This window comes from Eulemur rufifrons, chromosome 4, assembly GCF_041146395.1.
Source record: "Eulemur rufifrons isolate Redbay chromosome 4, OSU_ERuf_1, whole genome shotgun sequence".
Taxonomy (NCBI): domain Eukaryota; kingdom Metazoa; phylum Chordata; class Mammalia; order Primates; family Lemuridae; genus Eulemur; species Eulemur rufifrons.
In genome coordinates this window covers 76,571,289-76,590,190 of record NC_090986.1, presented here as the reverse complement: position 1 = coordinate 76,590,190, position 18,902 = coordinate 76,571,289, and the positions used below count along the sequence as shown (strand labels likewise).

The following is an 18,902-nucleotide window of genomic DNA, read 5'->3' as shown; positions in this document are numbered from 1 at the left end:
GCGAAAAATGTTCTGAACAAGATTACTTTTGAAAAAATGGAACAATTACGCAATATATAATCTTTCACTGGAATCTACAATTGGATAAATGTGTTTTTTCATGTCACATGAAATTCAGTATCCGCCAAATTTTGACTTGCTATTTCAGTAAAACAAAAATGCCATGATACTTCATTGGACTTACGTACCTCATGATTTCAAATGAAATTCAAGTTCTTTCATGTATAATAAATGCTTAAGAACCTATACTTAATTTGTTTTACTATAGATCCTTAAATATTATTAAAGAATGAGAACATACTGTTAGTTTTTCAAGTGGAATTTTTGTAGGGTTTTTCTCCCCAGATTAAAAAAGTGTAAGGGATTTTAAAACTTTTTTTTTTTTTTAAGATGAAAAATCAAGTTTTGAAGGGTTAGAGTTTGCTTCCAGATCTTGAATTTATTTCTGGAGCCAGTGGATGTGCTTTGTCAGCTGTACATTGTCTTCTTGCTTATTTCAGTGTCTTGACCTAATAGAGGCAGGTAAAAGCTATATTGTTCACCACTGTGACAAAATGGAGGTCACATGGAGCATACGGCTTTGGGTCAGTGGAGGAAGGATCTGGTAGAATCTGCTTTAACTTTGGCTACACTTAACTTTCGGAGAGATGAATTGATTTTAACTCAAGACTTCCACCACCATTTTAATTTGTTTTCTGTATTCTATAGAAATCTTGCAAGACATAAACCAAACGATTTTTTTCACCAACTTTTTATTTAAAAAATTTCAAACTTAGCAAAAATCTGAAAGAACAATACAAGGAATACCCATACAACTTTCATGTAGATTCGCCAATTATTAACATAGTGGCTTACTTCCTCATGAGTATGTCACTTCTGTAACACGGAGTGACAGAAGCACTCTGTATTTTTTTTTTTTTTTTTTTTGAGACACAGTCTCACTCTGTCACCTAGGCTAGAGTGCCATGGTGTCAGCCTAGCTCACAGGAGCCTCAAACTCCTGGGCTCAAGCAATCCTTCTGCCTCAGCCTCCCGAGTAGTTGGGACTACAGGCATGCGCCACCATGTCCAGAAGACATTAGCTAAACCTAAAAGGAATGATCTTAGAAATAATTTGGCATATTGAATTAAGAGTGCTATTTGCAGGGAAAAGCCCTAAGCAATACTATCAAACAGAAAACTATCTGCTTTCAAGAGATTACAATGAAATTAACCATCTAGTTGCACTTCAAGACATATAACTTAGAAAATGGGAGATATTGAAGGACCTATGAAAATGCTATAAATGCATATGGGTGGCCGACGTGGTGGCTCACGCTTGTAATCCTGGCGCTCCTGGAGGCTGAGATGGGAGGATAGCCTGAGGTCAGGAGTTTGAGGTTGCAGTGAAGTAGGCTGATGCCACTGCACTCTAGCTGGGCCACAGAGCCAGACTCTGTCTCAAAAAGAAAAAGTATATGGGCTAGCCTAATGACTATGGCATGATATCAGTAGTTACTCTCATAAGGCATTAAATATATAACTTTAAATGATTTTTACAAGTAAAAATAAAAAGTTGTCATTTAGTTCAGAAAACATTTATTGAGGATATAAGAAGTAATCAAAGATTGCCTCTGTATTCAAGGCAATGATTGTCAAGTAGCACAATCTAACAATTACAAGACAGTGGAAAATGCTAGGATCGAAGTACACACAGAGAGCTGTGGAAGCCCTGCAAGGACTCGGGGGCAGAGGGTATGTCCAGAAGGCTGGCTGTGAAGAGGGAGCAACGTTTGGCTGAGACTTGAATGTAATGAGGGAGGAAGGGCAGATGAACAGTGTATAAAAAGACGCAGAGGAATGAGACAACGTGGTTTCAGGGACCAGGGTGGATCCCAGGATGAGCGCAGGGCAGTAAGAAATGAGACGGGAAGGGGTCAAATCATGTCTGGCTTATTTGATTGTTTTCCTGTGGGTACTAACTGCTGAAGGAGTCAGACTTGAACAACACAAGACCTGTGTTTTAGGAATGCCCTTCTCAGCGCGGTGGGGAGGGGGAACAAGAGCTGGGGAAGAAAGACTGGGAGGCAGAATGCCCAACCCGGGCTTGTGGAATGCGGACATCCTACTACTGACACAGAGAACAAATGTTGGTGTTGCAACATTAGTTGCTTGGTACCATGATTCGCTGTTTACTAAGTTTTTAAATTTCTTTAGAATAATTTTATTTATAATCTTATTTTTCCCAATTACCTGTTCTACATTTAGAAATGTTATCATGCTTGTCACTGATGAAACATATTCAGAAAAGCAAAAAATACATATTCTTTAAAGTGCCTCCCTTTTAAGGATTTTGTATCTATTAAAAGCTTTGGGGTGCATACCTACATGATGAGTGCGATGGACATGCTTGAAGCTCAGACTCGGGGGCTGGGGGGCATGGGCAATATATATAACCTGAACTTTTGTACCCCCATAATGAGCTGAAATAAAAAAAAAAAGCTTTGGCTATTAATAGCAACTTAATGAGCTTTATAAAACAAAGCATTACTCAAGTATAGGTAAAATTATAAATATTTGAAACATAATTATTTTCCGATCACTGAGTGACTCGTCATAATTTTCATTATATCTTCATAATCCCTGAGAGAGGGGCCAGAAACTCCTTTTGCAGATGAAGAGACTGAGGTAAAGAGTTCTCCTTGGTTCCATGTCAGAGACTGGAATATGTCAGGGAGATTATTGCTTTTGACCATATCAAGTTTCTTAATCCCTTCTTACACCCTTACGTTTCAGTTCCTTTTCTAAGTCCAAAAGTGGGCAGTATGGGAGATTGGTGGTTCTGTGTATTGGAAATACATGGCATGGTGGGAACAAAGTGCTCAAAGTGCGTGGTACCGTAAGAAGCCAGAGCCAGGACTCTCCCTGGCCGTGCAGTTCAGAAGAAAGGGGTGTGTCACACTGATTATTGATGAAGCACTGATTGTGGAGCTAGTTTACAGTCTTCAGAATCACAGTGTATGATATGTGTATTAATGTACTGAAAGATCCCAATCATCTGTCTGAAGCATCTTCACTGGGTTCCTCCTGTATAAGAAGTTCATAGCTTCCCTCGTTCCAGCTGGTGCACTTGACAATGCTACAAAAGCAAACAAGACATTTTAAAATTCAGATTAAGACAATACATAAATAAATAATCTGCATTCCATCTTTTCCCTGGTTACAGAGCTTTTAACAAATTATACAAATTATGAATAGGAGTATCCTGGCATCTTGAATCCAACAGACTCATTATGCATAGTGCTCTGAAAATAATAAAAAATCTATAGGCATGCACCAATATGGCCTGCTAATTTTTCTATTTCTTGTTAAGACAGGGTCTCACTCTTGCTCAGGCTGGTCTTGGACTCCTGAGCTCAAGCGATCCTCCCACCTCTGCCTCCCAAAGTGTTAGGATTACAGGCATGAGCCACGGCGCCTGGCTGTTAACTTATTTTTAAAGCTTTGGATCCATGTTCATGAACTGCTTTGTGATAGAGATGAATAACGCAACTACCAACGACATATCTGCTCACTAGCACAGCATGTATTTCATAATTTTGCTAATTCAGTAGGTAATAGTCCCTTTTTAGGATACCTAGTAAAAATAACTTTTCATCAAATTTAGAGGAACTGCAAGTACTACTGTACTCCGACACAGATCTAGGGATCAGAATTCAATCGGGACAACGTATTGAGCTCCTTAAGGACGAGGCGTGGGCCAGCCCTTTAAGGAGCTTGGCACCCTGCAGAATGCTTAAGGCCTGTGCTTGCAGCTTCTTTTCTCCCTCGCTCAGAGCCTCACCCCGAAGTGCTTAGGAGAACACAGAGAAGGCCTGGCTCCTTGTCACCTCCTTTGCCTCAATTCCCGTCACCACGCTATGCCGTCAGCCACGTGAAAGGGATACAGGCCAGTGGAGAGAGGTTAATGAGCTTTTAGCTTGACGCTGTGGCCCCACAGGATGGGTGTTTTAGCCTTCGCTCATTTGGTTGGCTCACACTTTTTGTGAAATGGAAGGCAAAGGAGGAAATAAACATTTCTTTTATATTTATGCCTCTGACCTATCTCTTTATTATATGTACTACTCATAAATAGAAATTTGTACTTTGTTTTATTTGAATATTTACATTTAAGAAGGGAGTCATTAAACAAGCCAACTGTCTGGGAAGAGAACTCTTCATGGTCAGTGATTCCATCTGCTTTTGTCGTTTACCCGGGAATCCACAGGAAAGTAAATCTTGTTACAGCAATCTCTGACCAGCAGGGGATGTTATCCTCTGGGAAATCATAGTTTGAATATATGCATCTCTAACCTCAGATGCTAATTTAGTGAAGTGTTTGTATTTGAAGAGGGGCAGGTAACTGCTCAGAGTCTAACCTGAGCTTTCTCTCGCCTGGCTCTGGTCAGCCTTGTCACTGCCTCTTCTTAAGTCTCCGAAATTATTTACAGGTGTCTTCATGTCTAAAAGGTCTTGAGAAAAGCACATTCTGAGGCAGACTTTCAACAGATCTATGTAATTTTATTGGTGGGGTTAGAAAATTCACTTAATCCCGATGCCCCTTGATAAGATGATTGGAAATGACTACGTACCATAGACTGATCGCAGGAATTAGTAATAGACCAGCAGACAGCAGGAAAATGAAGCCAGGGAACCAAGCTACAGTGGCTGAATAAATTCCATTAAAAATAGAAACTGCAGCGACTCCACCAAGTGTTTCCAAGAAAGCAATACAAGCAAACAGGGTACCTGTTTGGGGTAGGGGTGTGGAGAGGGAAAAAGAAAAGTCTGAACTACAAACAACAAACAAAAACAAATGGAGAAAGTTGTTACTCATTGAAAACAGCAAACATGGGAGCACTGCTTGGTGAATGAAAGTTATACCCTCAAAATCCCTGAGAAGTCAGTAACCCATTTTGCAGAGGAAGAAACTAAGTCAAAGGGTTCTTGGACTTAATGTGAGAGATGGTGAAAACTAACAGCTGAGTTCTCATGTCCACAGGGCAAAGCTAAACAGGCAGCAGCAGCTGACTCAGCCTCAGCGAAGCCATCGCTACCCCTGCAGTTCAGGCTGCTGTGTCCCACCCTCTGTCCCCTTGCTAATCTGTGACACACTGAATGGGCAGGGTGGCGCCTAACAAGCAAAGCTTCCCTGAAAGGGCCTTTCGAAAGGTACATAAATCCTTTTCATCTGCCTCTCAGTCCTGGCAAGGGTGCCAGCTGCAGGCAAAGAGAGATGAGATTCTCATACATCCTGCAATTTGAATTTCATCCCTCTCACCAAAGTGACCAAAAAGTCCAGTCCCCAGCTAGTTTCCTGCAAATTTGACCCATTAAATTAACTCCCCTGTGCTCTAGCGAAGGTTTATGCCACAATTTGATGTTAAGTGATTCTTTTTTTTTCTCATTTGCCCTCTCTGCCCCTTCCCTAAGTGATTCTTTAAGGCATATTTTTCTCTCTTCTCTGCTTGCAACTGCCCCTGCCCTAAGGTGTGTTGCAAGATTAAGAAGAGTGGGTATGAAGAATAGTATGGAGGTTCTTCAAAAAACTAAAAATAAAACTTCCATATGATCCAGCAAAGCCACTACTGGGTATATATCCAAACGAAAGGAGGTCGTTACATTGAAGAGATATCCGCACTCCCATGTTTATTGCAGAACTATTCACAATAGCCAAAATATGCAATCAACCCAAGTGCCCATCAAAGGATGAGTGGATAAAGAAGATGTGGTATATATACAACGGAACATTATTCAGCCATAAAAATGAATGACTCCTGTCATTTGCAGCAACACAGATGGAACTAGAGAGGTCATTACGTTAAGTGAAATAGGCTGAGCACACAAAGACAGCTATTGCGTGTCCTCGCTCATATGCAGGAGCTGAAAAAAGTGGGTCTCGTGAAAATAGAGGCTAGATTGGTGGTTACCAGAACCTGGGGAAGGGGGAGAGGAAGAGGGAAAAAAAGAATATAAATGAATTTATAACCACTTAAAAATGTATTATTACACTTAAAAATGGTAAAGATGGTAAATTATATGTGTATGTTTTTACTTCAATAAAAAACATTTTAAAAAAGGATTAAGAAGAGCAGGGATTCTGCTGTGGTCACACTTGTGTGGTAACAGGGAGGCCACTCAGCTTTGTTCAAGAAGCACGAAATGACTGTGTGGTCAGGTCAAGTTCACAGTCGGAGGGAAATGGACATTAGTCTACCCATTTTTAGCCTTGTCTGCAATCCAAGACCACGTCAACCGAAGAGCTAAACCTCCAGAAAACAGGCTTGCCATTTTGATTCCTCTTTGTCAAATTTTGCATCACTAGATACAAGATTTGTGACCATTTTCAGTCAGACTGACATGACTCTCTTGGTCTAAGTTCCTGCGGACGTAGTTTCTGCTGGCTGCAGACTTGATCATCGAACCATCGAGCTTGTTCCTTCCTTTGCCACATTGACTTTTCCATGATAGAACTGCCTGCATTTTCCTGTAGACCGTGCAAATCGTGCCAATAATTGTGTTTGCTTGACTGATAGAAAGGGAAGCCAAGCTGGAGGATTACCTTTCATAATTAGGTTGTAGTTCACATGTTTATATTCTAATTTTCTCCACAGTCTTGATCCTTTAGATTGTGTATTAATTTTTATTTATTTTTTTATAGAGATGGGGTCTCACTCTTGCTCAGGCTGGTCTCGAACTCCTGAGCTCAAATGATCCTCCTGCCTCGGCCTCCCAGAGTGCTAGGATTACAGGCGTGAGCCATCACACCTGATTTTTATTTATTTAAACCTTTCCATTCTATTCTACATATTCTCATACACTGCTTCAAATTCTTCATTGAATGATAGGACATACATTCATAAAACATAAATCTGTCTCTACAAAATAATGTGTGGTTATTTATGTGCCTTTTTTTGACTAAAGCGAAAGCTCTGCCAACCAATGCCAAGTGCACATCTGCCTTGCTTGCTGCTATGTCCCCAGGGCCCAGCTGTCCTGGTGCATGGCAGACATTTAATAAATATCTGTCAAATGAATGAATAAAAGCTTAATTCAGGAGCCCACTTATCAACCATCAAGTAGCATGTGGATTTTCTGCCTCCATGACTTATGATAATATATTAAGTCAGTTTAATTGGAAGGAAGTTCTCCAACTTGTTTACTATGTTATTATTTGCTTTTATTAATATTTCCGATCTTTTGCTACAGCCAGAAATCGTGCTATATGGAACAGACTGCACAGCACTGGTTCTGTTCTGCAAGGGCTTTAATGCATTCTTGACGAGAAGTGGGTCTGACAATGCACCATCTGTTCTGATAGAACCACACATTATGAAGCAGCTTTAGCTGGTTCTCTGAGCAGTTCAGCTTGTTTAACAGTTGCCAGAGATAAATTCAATAATAAGCACAATTGAGTTTATTTTCTAAACTTTGTTTTTTAAATCAGTAGACCTCAAAAATCAAGTCTGTTTGACTATATTCCAATTTATGATCACAAGGAGTACACGGGTGATGCCAAGGTAAAACAGGTAGTCCGAGGTGGCTTTAGCTGTGAGTTTCACAGCTGTGTAGAGCACAGAGATTTCAAAATAAGTACCAAAATTCCATTTTCTCATTTAAGATAATAGAGATATAGAGGCATCTGAAAACCTCTGCAGTATTTCCCCTCTCCTCTGATTATTTTAAAGTGCATAATATTTTCACAAAAATGGCCATTTTTGAATACATTCTTTTTTTTTTTTTTTTTTTTTTTTTTTTATATCACACTGTTGCCCAGGCTGGCGTGCAGAGGGCTCAAGCCATCCTCCTGCCTCAGCCTCCAGAGTAGCTGGGACTACAGGCATGCACTACCACACCTGGCTAATTCATTAATTTTTTTAGAGACAGGGTCTCACTATTTTGCCCAGGCTGGTTTCGAACTCTTATCCTCAGGGGATCCTCCTGCCCCAGCCTACTGAGTCACTGGGATTACAGGTGTGAGCCACTTCATCCAGTGGGAGTACATTTCAGTTATAGAAATTTTGACACCATCCAAAGGATTTCTCAGTTTGCACTTAAGAACAGAGTAATTAAACTACCCTAGAATAAATGGAGTCACAAGTCACAAAGTTACTGCAATCCAGAATAAGAAATGCCAAAACGTAAGCTTAACATTTTTAAATGTTACTATATTTAACAGTATAAGATGACCTTTTAAAAGACTTTATAAACTAAACCAAATATAAACAGAAATAAACTATACATCCTGACAATTCTATTTTAGCTCTACATAAAATCAGGTAATTTTTTTTCCTGTAACAACTTTATCAAGATATAATTCACACACCATAAAACTCATCCTTTTAAAGTGTATAATTCAGTGGTTCTTAGTACGTTCACAGAGTTGTGCAAGCATCAGCATAATCTCACTGCAGAGCATTCTCACACCCCACAGAGCAACTCTGTAGCCATTAGCAGTCACTCCGCTCGCCAGCCCAGGTGAGCCCTAATCTCATTTCTGTCTCTATGGATTTGCCTCTTCTGGACATTTCATATAAGCAGAATGAATCATAGTTATATGATAACATGTGGCTTTTGTGACTAACATATTTCATTTAACATAATGATTTCACAATTCATCCATGTTACAAGCATTTATCAGAATGTCATTTCTTTTCATTGGTGAATAAAATGCTGTCAATAAAAAGAAATGACTGTCCATTGGACAGATGCACCATGTTTTGTTTAACCACTTGTCGGCTCGTGGACATTTGCATTGTTTCTACTTTTTGGCTATTGCAAATAATGCTGCTGTGGACATTTGTGTACAAGATGTTGTGTGCACATATGTTGTCATTTCTCTTGGGTGTATATGTAGGGGCGGAGTGGCTGAGTCATAAAGAAACTCTGACTTTCGGAGGAACTGCCCATCTGCTGGCTGCAGCATTGCACGTCCCGCCTGCAGGGCACAGGTTCCAATCTCTGTACGTCCCCAGCACTGGCATGGTCTGTCCTACTTGGGCCATCCTGTTGGTTCTCACTGTGGTTTTGATTTGCATTTCCTTGATGGCTAATGATACTGAGCATTTTTTCATGTGCTTATATGTTATTCGTGTATCTTCTTTGGAGAAATGTCTATTCAAATCCTGTGCTCATTTTTTTAATTGAATTGTCCTTTTGTTGTTGAGTTTTAAGAACTCTTATACATGCCTGATACAAATTCCCTCTCAGACACATGGTTTGCAAACATTTCCTCCCATTCTGCAGGTGGGCTTGTCACTTTCTCAATGGTGTCCTTTGAAGCACAAAAGTTTTTCAAAGGACAAACTGAAAGAAGTTGTTGGATGAAGTCTAATTTGTCTATTTTTTCTTTTGTTGTGCTTTTGGTGTCATATCTGGGAAATCATTGCATAATCCAAGGGAGCAGGTAGAATTTTACATAGTTTAATTATAAATTTTTATGTTCCTAAGTGGTTTTCAAGGTAATCGTCATCACATAATCTAGAAGCAGCTGTGTGAATATACAGCTACATCACATGAGTGAAAAAGAGTCAAGAAATATTTTGCAATTTATTGAATTATGTAGTCTCCCCCAGTGTTGACTGATAAACTGGCATAAATACAATAGCATAATTATGAATTATTCACAAAAATCAGATAAGAACATTTATACCAGGCCAAGATATGAAACTAAAGAAAGTGCCAAAGTCTAGTAACATTCATGATACAAAAGGGAAGGAGGACAGCCCCATATGTCTAATATCTAACTTGCAACTAGTTTGAAATAGGACTTTGTCTTCATTCCATGCTGGTTTTCTCTGCCCACCCCTTCAGCGCTGTACCCCACCCTGTGCCTGGGAGGCTGACCCACACACTGTGCGACCGGGACTTCCCTGCTGGCCCAACTTCCTGCTGCACTTGGTCAAAAGAAAAGGTTATGGTGTTTCTTCTCTGCTCCCTCCCTGTTTGGGGCATCTCTCTGGCTGTCTCCACCTGCCCAATCCTGTCGCTCTATTTTTTTGTCCTAGAATCTGGGGACAATCAACCCACTCCTCCATAATGCCCTTGAAGAGGGTTTCTTGTTGAACTAGGTGAGTGGGACCCTGTTTCCTGTCAGGACTCTGATTCAGGCTCAGCTGTAACATTTGTGGGGCCCAGAGTAAAGATATAATTAGAGGTGTATATATAATTATTATATTCTCAGTATTTAAAAGTTACAAATCTGGCTAACAAACCGTTAACTAAAATATGTTCTGTCTCCCTAGTGTGAAAAGCATACCTTTGTAATGAGCCGGAAGGCCGGATTGGAACTTAGCATTCTCAGACTTTCTCAGAGTCCCTCACAGAAACATGGCAGCACTGGGAGGGGGGCCCTCAGCCCTCTGTCCCCAGCCTTCACCCCACCCCCATCCATTCTACCCCTGCTCCACCTGCTCAGAAGGGGCCATTTACACATGAGTGCAGACCCCTGTCCTGGGCTCCCCCTTTGGTCTAGCGGTGAGCACTCTGCACGGCCCACCCTCAGGAGAAAGGGGCTGAGGAAGAGGATCATCCAGGCACTCCCTGGACCTGAGCCCAGAGCTGTCCGGGCTGGGAATTACAGGGTTCAGTCTAGAAGAGGAGGGGGCACTGCGGGCGCCCAGTGGGAGTATCCTCTTGGCCCCCGAGGTCTCGTCTCTTCCTGGGGCTTGTGTGCCAGAGCCAGGCCAGAGCCAGCCCTCTAGAGCATGAGTCCCTCGGCAGGGGCTCCCTTGCCTGAGTGTCAGCCTCTTCCTGACAGAGCTCACCACTTCATTCAAAAGGAGACTCATGCAGAAAAAGGGCTGTGGAACATTCTGCAGCCTCAGACATTGATCACATATGTATTTGAGTTGGTACAAACTGTACATTCATGATGTTCTTTAAACTCACCTTGTTCAGTAGAACGAACCACTTTTGACAACATGGAGCGTAGAACAGACAGCGGCAGAATAACGAAAAGGAATGGTACCCTGGCTGTGAGAGAAATGATTGGAAATCACTGGCTAAGTCTGAAAGCTAACGGTCAAGTTAAAATGGGAAACAAGTTCTCTCTGTCTAAATATTTCCTTTTCTGTGAGCATCCTAACTCACTGCATCTAAAGATTGCATCAGTTATAGAATTCTGTTTAATGAATTAAAATAAACTATGGACTAGCCAATTTAAGGTACCTTTACTCTAGAATTCTTAGTCCAGTACAACAAGAGTTCATTTAAATTCTAGGTCCAGATCTGTATAATCCGCCAATTGAGATCTGCTTATTTTCCTGATTATATAGTAACCCTTTATTTAGTAAATTGTGGCTGCTGATTAGTTTTTGTGCTTTTCAGACCTGGCATTCTCAGTGACAGCATTCCTTTATTATAACGATTCATTTATTTGTAAACTGGTTATCATCTTGCTTGTTCATCTTTGTGGTTGAATAACTTCACGAACACACACTGCATCTGGTCTTAAATTATGGCCCTGAATAGTCAGTAGTGTTTCTAGTTATATCATAAAACAGTAATATATTACATTTGCAGAACACTAAAGTTTTCCAAGTGTTTTCACATCTATTAACTTACTTGGCCTTGGCAGCTCTTAGGGAGACAGGGAGAAAAACTGGCATTTACTGAATAATAGGCCTCGTGCTAAGTAAGTGTGTTACAGTTATCTAATATTCATTATAGCGCTCTGAATTAGATACTGCTGTGCCCATCTTACAAATGAGAAAATGAGGGCTCAGAGTAGATAAGCCACTTGCCCAAGATCACCTACTGCTACAGATGGAAATGAGCCCAATTCTGTTTGGTCACACTGCTTCCCTGCAAGGTAGCAAGGGGTTAACACCTCCACAGCAGAAAAGACTAAATCAGACCTTTCCCAAGGCCCCACTTTATAGTCTGTATAAATCTCACACAAACCCTGCAAAAATAGTTAGGGAGTTAGGGAAGCAGTCCAATTTGCCAAACTGCAACTCGTCAAAAGTCAATTCACAGAAATGACTAATTTGCTCAAAGATCAACTCGCAAAAATCTGTCTTAAAGAATTTGCTTCTTGACTATATTCAATGAATAGGAATTTTTCTTATGAACCTCTGAGTATACTTTATATAATTATCCTAAATATTTTTATGGAAAGTAGCCTCCTTAGTAGCATTTTAAGAAATGCTCTCATTGGCAAAAACTATATTGAATAAACTGATTCATAAGAAGAATGTTCTTCAAAACAATTTTTTGGCAAGTGGGCAATTGTGGTTATCAGTGAATTAAATTTTTAAAGCAAATTTGGCTTTCAGTTTATTGGTTTCTGGCCAACTAGCTTTTTCCTTTTAATTGAATTAGAATGGATTAAATAGAGAGCTCTATATTTCAGTTTTTCTCCCAAGAGACTCACTTCATTTCATATAAACATCACACACAGAGTTAGTTCTAAGGCTACATTTGTAACTCACCGAGAAACATCATCAGTGTTGTCCTGGCAAAAGCAGTTATGGTCATTCCTGCCATGGTGGTAAAAATCCCAATGAAGGCCATATGTATATCTTCCATACAATATGAAAAGAACCATATTCCTAGGAAGCTAGTCAAAAAAGTGGCACTACCCAAAGCTGATCCATAACCTACAAAAACTTCATTCCAGCAGAGCGGTGAATTCAATTCATAAAGGATAAAAATCGGGGCAGTGCCAATGACCATGAAATAGTAAGTGATCACCGTAAAAAGCAGCAAACAGAGCACAGACCGTTGCGTGCCAGAAGCATTTTTAAAAAGCATGTAAGTTCGGTAAAATAGGTTTTTAAAGCCTTCACCACATGACATAGTAACATTCTGAGATGAAGACTCTTTCATTGGATCGCTAAGAAAAAATGAAATATAGATCAAGTTAACAGCAACAGCCACAGCAATAATGAAAAATGACCACACAAAACCTAGTTCTCTGATAAAATAGCCAGATGACAGTCCTGTTAGTCCAGTAACAACTCCAAGTATAAAGTCAACTATAGCTATTCGAATTGTTTTTTGTTTGTGTTCTTTACACTGATCAACTATATAGGCAAGGGATGCTCCAAAAAATGTGGTAAAATTGCCACAAAATGCACCAATGAAGGTAGATGCAATCAAAAGCTGGATTGGAAAGGCAAAATAGCAAAGCAAACAGAGCCAAATGCTGGTTGCAAGACCTCCAACAGAAGACAAAATCATGGGGAGTTTTCGTCCATAGTGATCACTATTAGACAAAAGTATGAACGTAGACACTAGACCAGGAATTAACCCACTGAGGTCCACCTGCAGACTAAAAAGAGATGCTTTTCTCTGAACTTCCTGCAAAGACATAGAAAGAACAGAATATGTTTACAGAGGTTTATACAATGTGCATAAACATATTATGGTGCATATTTTTCTTAACATTGACAGTAGATCATGGGTGGGGAGTCTCTGGTGTATGGGTAGGACTGATACAGCTTAAATCTTCACACAGCTCACAAAGCAAGTATAGGTGGATTATCCGTTATGCAAAATGCTTGGGACCAGAAGTGTTTTGGATGATTTTTTTCAGATTTTGGAACATTTACATATATATAATGAGATATCTTGGGGATGGGACCCAAGTCTAAATCCAAAATTCACTTATGTTTCACATATACCTTGTACACATAGCCTGGAGATAATTTTATACAATATTTTTAATAATTTTGTGCATGAAACAATGGTTGTATTAAGTACTTATGTGTGGAATTTTCCACGTGAGGCATCATGTTCCTGCTCAAAAAGTTTTGGATCTTGGAGCATTTTGGAATTTGGATTAGCGATGCTCAACCTGTATCAAAAGGTGACATAATTATCCCCCACTCATTCATGATATTGAAGTGCCACAGTGGTGACTTAAACCCATAAAAAGAAAAATATGTATGGGTGTGTGTCTGTCTTATACAGAGGGCCTGGAGACCCCAAGTCCTCTAATACTGGCCACACTGTGACTTTTCTTTCTTCTAGAAGCAGTTCACAGTGAGAGATCACGACCACTGTCCTAAAGCAAGAGCAATACCCTTTTCTGTGAGATGTCTTCCTAGCTGCTCTAGAGGAGAAAGTATAGCACATGCAAACTCCATGCTTAACAGGCCTTTATTTAAGAAGAGCTCAGTTGCCCTTTTTACCTGTGTCTCCACAAATAGATTAGTGGGAAACCTATTTCTTTATTTACTAAATAAAATAAAAAATAAGATAAAATCCAAAGAGGAGCCTGTCATTATCTAAAGACGGTCGTGTGCCATGAACTGAGGGGGTAAGATAAACTCCACTCCTGGGGACCAAAACAATGATGGCAGACAACTACATGCACACAGATTAGATGTGACAATTGTTACACTAGTTATTTGTGGGAAAGAACTCTGAGTGATTTAAAAGCATTTTCTGCTTGCCACTTCTATTTTCCAAATTTAATATAAAGAGTATATGCCATTTTATAATAGGAAATACTAAGCTCATTCAAAAACAGAAGATCTAAATCTTTTTCAGTCATTGAATGAATCACTGAAGGTGATGGTGGTGCCTGCTGGGAGCAAACATGTTCCTTTGTCCTAAGGAGCAATGGCGAGTGGGCTGCCACTCCAGTGTGGGTGGCAGGTGGGGCTGGGGGTGGTTTCCAGTTCCCAGAGGTCAAAGCACCCACTTTAAGGGAAGGGATCTAAAGCAGTATGTTCTGTTGAATATTAATCCAACTAAAAAACAGTAAATGAAAAAATAGTCAATCTATTTGAAAATTTCACAAAAAAAATCTTCAAAATGAGACCACTGCTCTGGTCTCAGCAGCTGGGCCAGGCCAGAGGGAGGCCAACACCCATCATCTGCACAGGTGCAGAGGCCACCAAGGCGTCGGGACCAAGGCCTGTCTCCTCTCAGCTCCGCCAGGGCACAAGCAGGCTTTCCTAGACATCAGAGTCCTCTCCTCCCAGGCCCCTCCCACTGCGACAAGGCGGCCACTCCCAGGGCCCAGTGAAGGAAAGCACAGAGTTAGATCCACAATCTAGTGAACCTTCTCACCCCAGGGAATGACATTCTTGAAGGGAGACAAAACCACTAGGTGAGAGCCTCAGCCCCTCTCTTTTTATGAACCTTTTCTAGGCCAGCACTTTGATGTCTTTACTTCGTGGCTGCCCAGCAAGAATCAGTTCCAAGCAAGCTTCTCCCATGGGAATGAGGAAATGAGCAAGGTCAGGGAATGTGCCAGACAGCTGGGCCTCACCCCAGCCAGCTCCACCTGACACCTGGGGGTCACCTCGGGAAGTGTTGGAGCCTCCCCTCTTGGCCCTCGTGGCCATTTCCTCAGACTCCTCTCCCAGTCACCTCAGCAGGAGGTGACTCAATTCCCTTAAACGCTTTTCATCTTTGACTGGGAAGGCTGCACTACTCCTTTGCCATCACAGAATATCCCCAAGGGGAAGAGTTCAAAGTTGACAAGCGTGGTTTGTTTTTGAGACATTGTAGGAAGAAACATTTGCAAATCTGGAGGCTGTCTCTTTGGTAGACCTGGTAGACTTTTGTCAGAAACTGCCCCAGGGACCAGGAGAACGGTGAAGTACCTCCTGTTCTAAACAAAAAACTGGCAGAGGGGGCTGGAGAGGGAGGAAGAAAAGCCTCCACAATATCTGGCTAAACATTTTCAGTGTCCTGAGAGCAAAAGTGAGTCCACACAGCTGCTTCCTCAGCATGTGGGAGCCAAGGCTGGTGTGATGCCACCACCAAATGCAACTGCTCCCCCAGCCACAGCCCGTGACAGACACTGGCCCACAGTCCTCACTGACGGGCCACTTTCTAGGGTCCCTGCAAGCTGGGACATGCAGAGGCAGTCAAAAGGGCTGGGAAGCAGAGAGCAGGGGAGAGGCAGAAACACCATGTTTCACCCACCCCTGCCCACCCAAGTAGCCCACCCGGCCGGCCCTGATTCAATTTTCAGAGGAGATGATACCGTGCTGAAATTTTCTGAGGAAAAGGAGAAGAAAGCCAGAGCGGTGGTGCACACCTGTAGTCCCAGCTACTCGGGAGGCTGAGGCAGGAGGATCGCTAGAGGCCAAGAATTTGAGACCAGCCTGAGCGAGAGTGAGACCCCGTCTCTACAGAAAATGGAAAAATTAGCCGGGTATGGAGGTGCATGCCTGTGGTCCCAGCTACTCCGGAGGCTGAGGCAGGAGGATCACTTGAGCCCAGGAGTTTGAGGTTGCATTGAACTATTGCACTCTAGCCCAGGAGACAGAGCGAGACTCTGTCTGAAAAATAAAATAAAATAAAAAAATTAAAAAAAGGAAAGAGAAAAGCTAGTGTCACAGGAGGAAGGCAGTGTTTTAAGAAGAGGCAGATGAAAGGTGTCAAGAAACTTCCCATGGGATGAGAAGTTCAGTAAAGACCAATTCGGTTTAGGATTTAGGACTTTGATGGGTGCCCTTGAGAGATCGATGTATATTGAGTGCAGTGACCCCTTCTATTTAAAACTCCGGTACACATTCCCTTTTTATTACATTTTGTGGATATTTTAAAGTCTTACCTCCTGGAATGCAAAAAATGGGCTGCTTTTGTTTTTTTCACACTCAGAAATATTGCTGTCAAATGAAAAACTGTAGTTGCTTGTTTCTTCCCATATTCTCCTATAAACATACTGTGTTGTCAGTGGAGAGGTCAAAGCTAGAGCAAACGCATTAAGGAAAATGGCAGGTTCTACAAATAAGATCTTCATATTGCTTGCGTAGATAGCTGAATTCTACAAAAAAGGAAAAAGAAAAAAAAAAAAAAGGAGAGAGGTAGTCAGGTGCATTTTTATCCCAGTGGCTAGATTTTCAAAGATGGGGAAGTTAGGACACTCAACTTGTGCAGTGAACAACAAGCAAACTAGAGAAGAGAAGAGAAGCAAGCACTTCCTAGCAGAGTAACTTTGACATTGGAGTAGGGCACTCAGTAACAACCCGAGGCTGTCATCGTTTCCATTTTTAAGAGTGGGGACCTTTTAGGACTCAAGCAGCCTCTAAGATGATTCTTTGAAATAATCTTAATAAGCTGTCACCCAACCTGGTTACCTAACGATCGCTCTACAGTCCCCACATTGTATATTGCCAGCCGGTTTTCGTAAGTTAAACAATGAGGTTCCTCTTGGGACGCGGCAGTTACACAACTGTTATTGTTATTTTGCTGCGTGTTAATGACGGACAGGGAGGGGCCTTTTAAAAAGCAGCTCCCAATCAGAAGGGGCTTTCTTGTTTTGTCCTGTTTTAACTCACCCCACGATGACAGTCCGGCTGCCGGGCCGCGCGCAGGTCCGACCCCTTTCGCGGGCTGCGTGCTGGGTGCCCGGCGATCGCGCGGCGCCTCCGGGGCTCGGGGCCGCCTGCGGGGCGGGGGCGCCGAGGACACGCCGGGGACTCCGGCCTCCGCGGGGATGGGGACGGGGCTGAGACTACGCAGCCGGCGCTGGGGCGGGGAGGGGACTTTCCCGATGAATTCCCCCAAATGCGTCCGTCGGGGAAACTAGCCCTATTTGAAAGCAAATCCAGGCAAGCGCACTTCCGCTCCCGAGTGACACCTGCGACGTTCGCCGCGCAGCCCTCGGTTCCCCCGCGGCCCTGCGACTCGGCCTCGGGCGGCTCCGGGAGGCGCCGGCGAGCGGGGCAGCTGTTCCTCCGGCGCGGTGGGCTGTCTGGGGTCAGCCGATCTCCGAGCCTCGACCGTGACTCAGCCGCCGCCAGCTGAGCTTCGCGCCCGCCCGGGAGGCGGGTCGGCCGCTGTCACTGTCCCTCTCGGCTCTTCTGCGATTGGTCCACCACGACGCCGCTCTCGTGCGCCCGCCCCCGGAGGCACAGAGTGGATCCCGCGCCCAAGAGCCGCCGCTGCCCGGTGCCCAGATTGCAGTTGCAAAGCACGTCTGGGTCCGAATGGCGCTTTGCACAGAAGCACCCAGGAGATCTGTCGCAAAAGGAACATGTTTGGGCTGCAGCTCCCTGCTGCATTCCGGTCCGCAGGGCAAGTGCCAGCAGAATCCCCGAAGAAGAGGGGACAGGATCTGGGGCGCCCGTGGAGGGTGCAGAAAAGAGTGCACAGTGCAAAGAGTTAGCGGTGGCCTGGAATGTGGTCGCTGGCTCTTCCTAGTGGTGTGACCTGCGGCGAACCGTTAAATCCCTGTGAACCTCGTGTCTTTATCTGTCAAGTGGGGGTAATAACAGGGTTGTAGTCATTAAACCCTCCACGTGTATGCACAGCATAGCCCCTGCGGGTAGAGGAGCTGCCAGTCCTCGCCAACACAGCCACCAGGCTCAGCCAGTAGGAACACCTACATGGGGACCCGTGGGGGCATCTCAGTAAGAAGGTGTTAGAATTTATTACGGGATTGAGCTTGCGTTCTGTGAGTTTGGGATGAGTTCAAAAAAGCAAGGCCTTACTCTGGACTGGCTGCTACTGGGAACTGAGAGGACTTATGATTAGGTATCTTAATAAATCTTATTTAGAAGGAGTCAAGACTAGACAGAGACTAAAGCCTTAATTGATAATGAAGCAGCAGTCACACATATTAGTCATTTTTGTGGTTTAAACAATGTTCAAGTTTTAGCTGGGTTCAGAGGGCGTTATGGAGTGGTCTTGTTTTCGTCTTGATCAGGATTACAGACTGAGGATGTCTGCTGTTGGTGTTCTGTGAAATTGTTTCCATTCAACGGGACACCATGGTCCAGAAAAGCTCTCAGCAACACCAAGGCCCAGCTGGTAGTTCCAGACCAGCACCTGGATGTCAGAGTTGCTTTCTCTTCCTCAGTACTCAGTAAATAATAGTTACATCATGGATGTAGAGTCAAAAGTCTTAGGTTGGAATCCTAATTGCTACTTGGTAGCTCATAACCTTGGACTTGCCACTTGACTTCTCAGTT

General features: G+C 42.7%; 1 protein-coding gene across 1 annotated transcript; it reads right to left on the bottom strand.

Annotated features, from left to right (window-relative positions):
* Positions 1 to 931: 931 nt before the first annotated feature.
* On the bottom strand, positions 932 to 17,729 carry SLC46A3 (solute carrier family 46 member 3). The gene is made up of 6 exons (XM_069467743.1): positions 17,268 to 17,729; positions 16,541 to 16,753; positions 12,453 to 13,323; positions 10,909 to 10,992; positions 4,611 to 4,767; positions 932 to 3,118 (listed from the first exon to the last, which is right to left on the bottom strand). The coding sequence occupies exons 2-6, from the start codon at positions 16,727 to 16,729 to the stop codon at positions 3,034 to 3,036; spliced, it is 1,386 nt and encodes a 461-aa protein (XP_069323844.1). The 5' UTR covers positions 16,730 to 16,753; positions 17,268 to 17,729; the 3' UTR covers positions 932 to 3,033.
* Between the last annotated feature and the right edge of the window lie 1,173 nt (positions 17,730 to 18,902).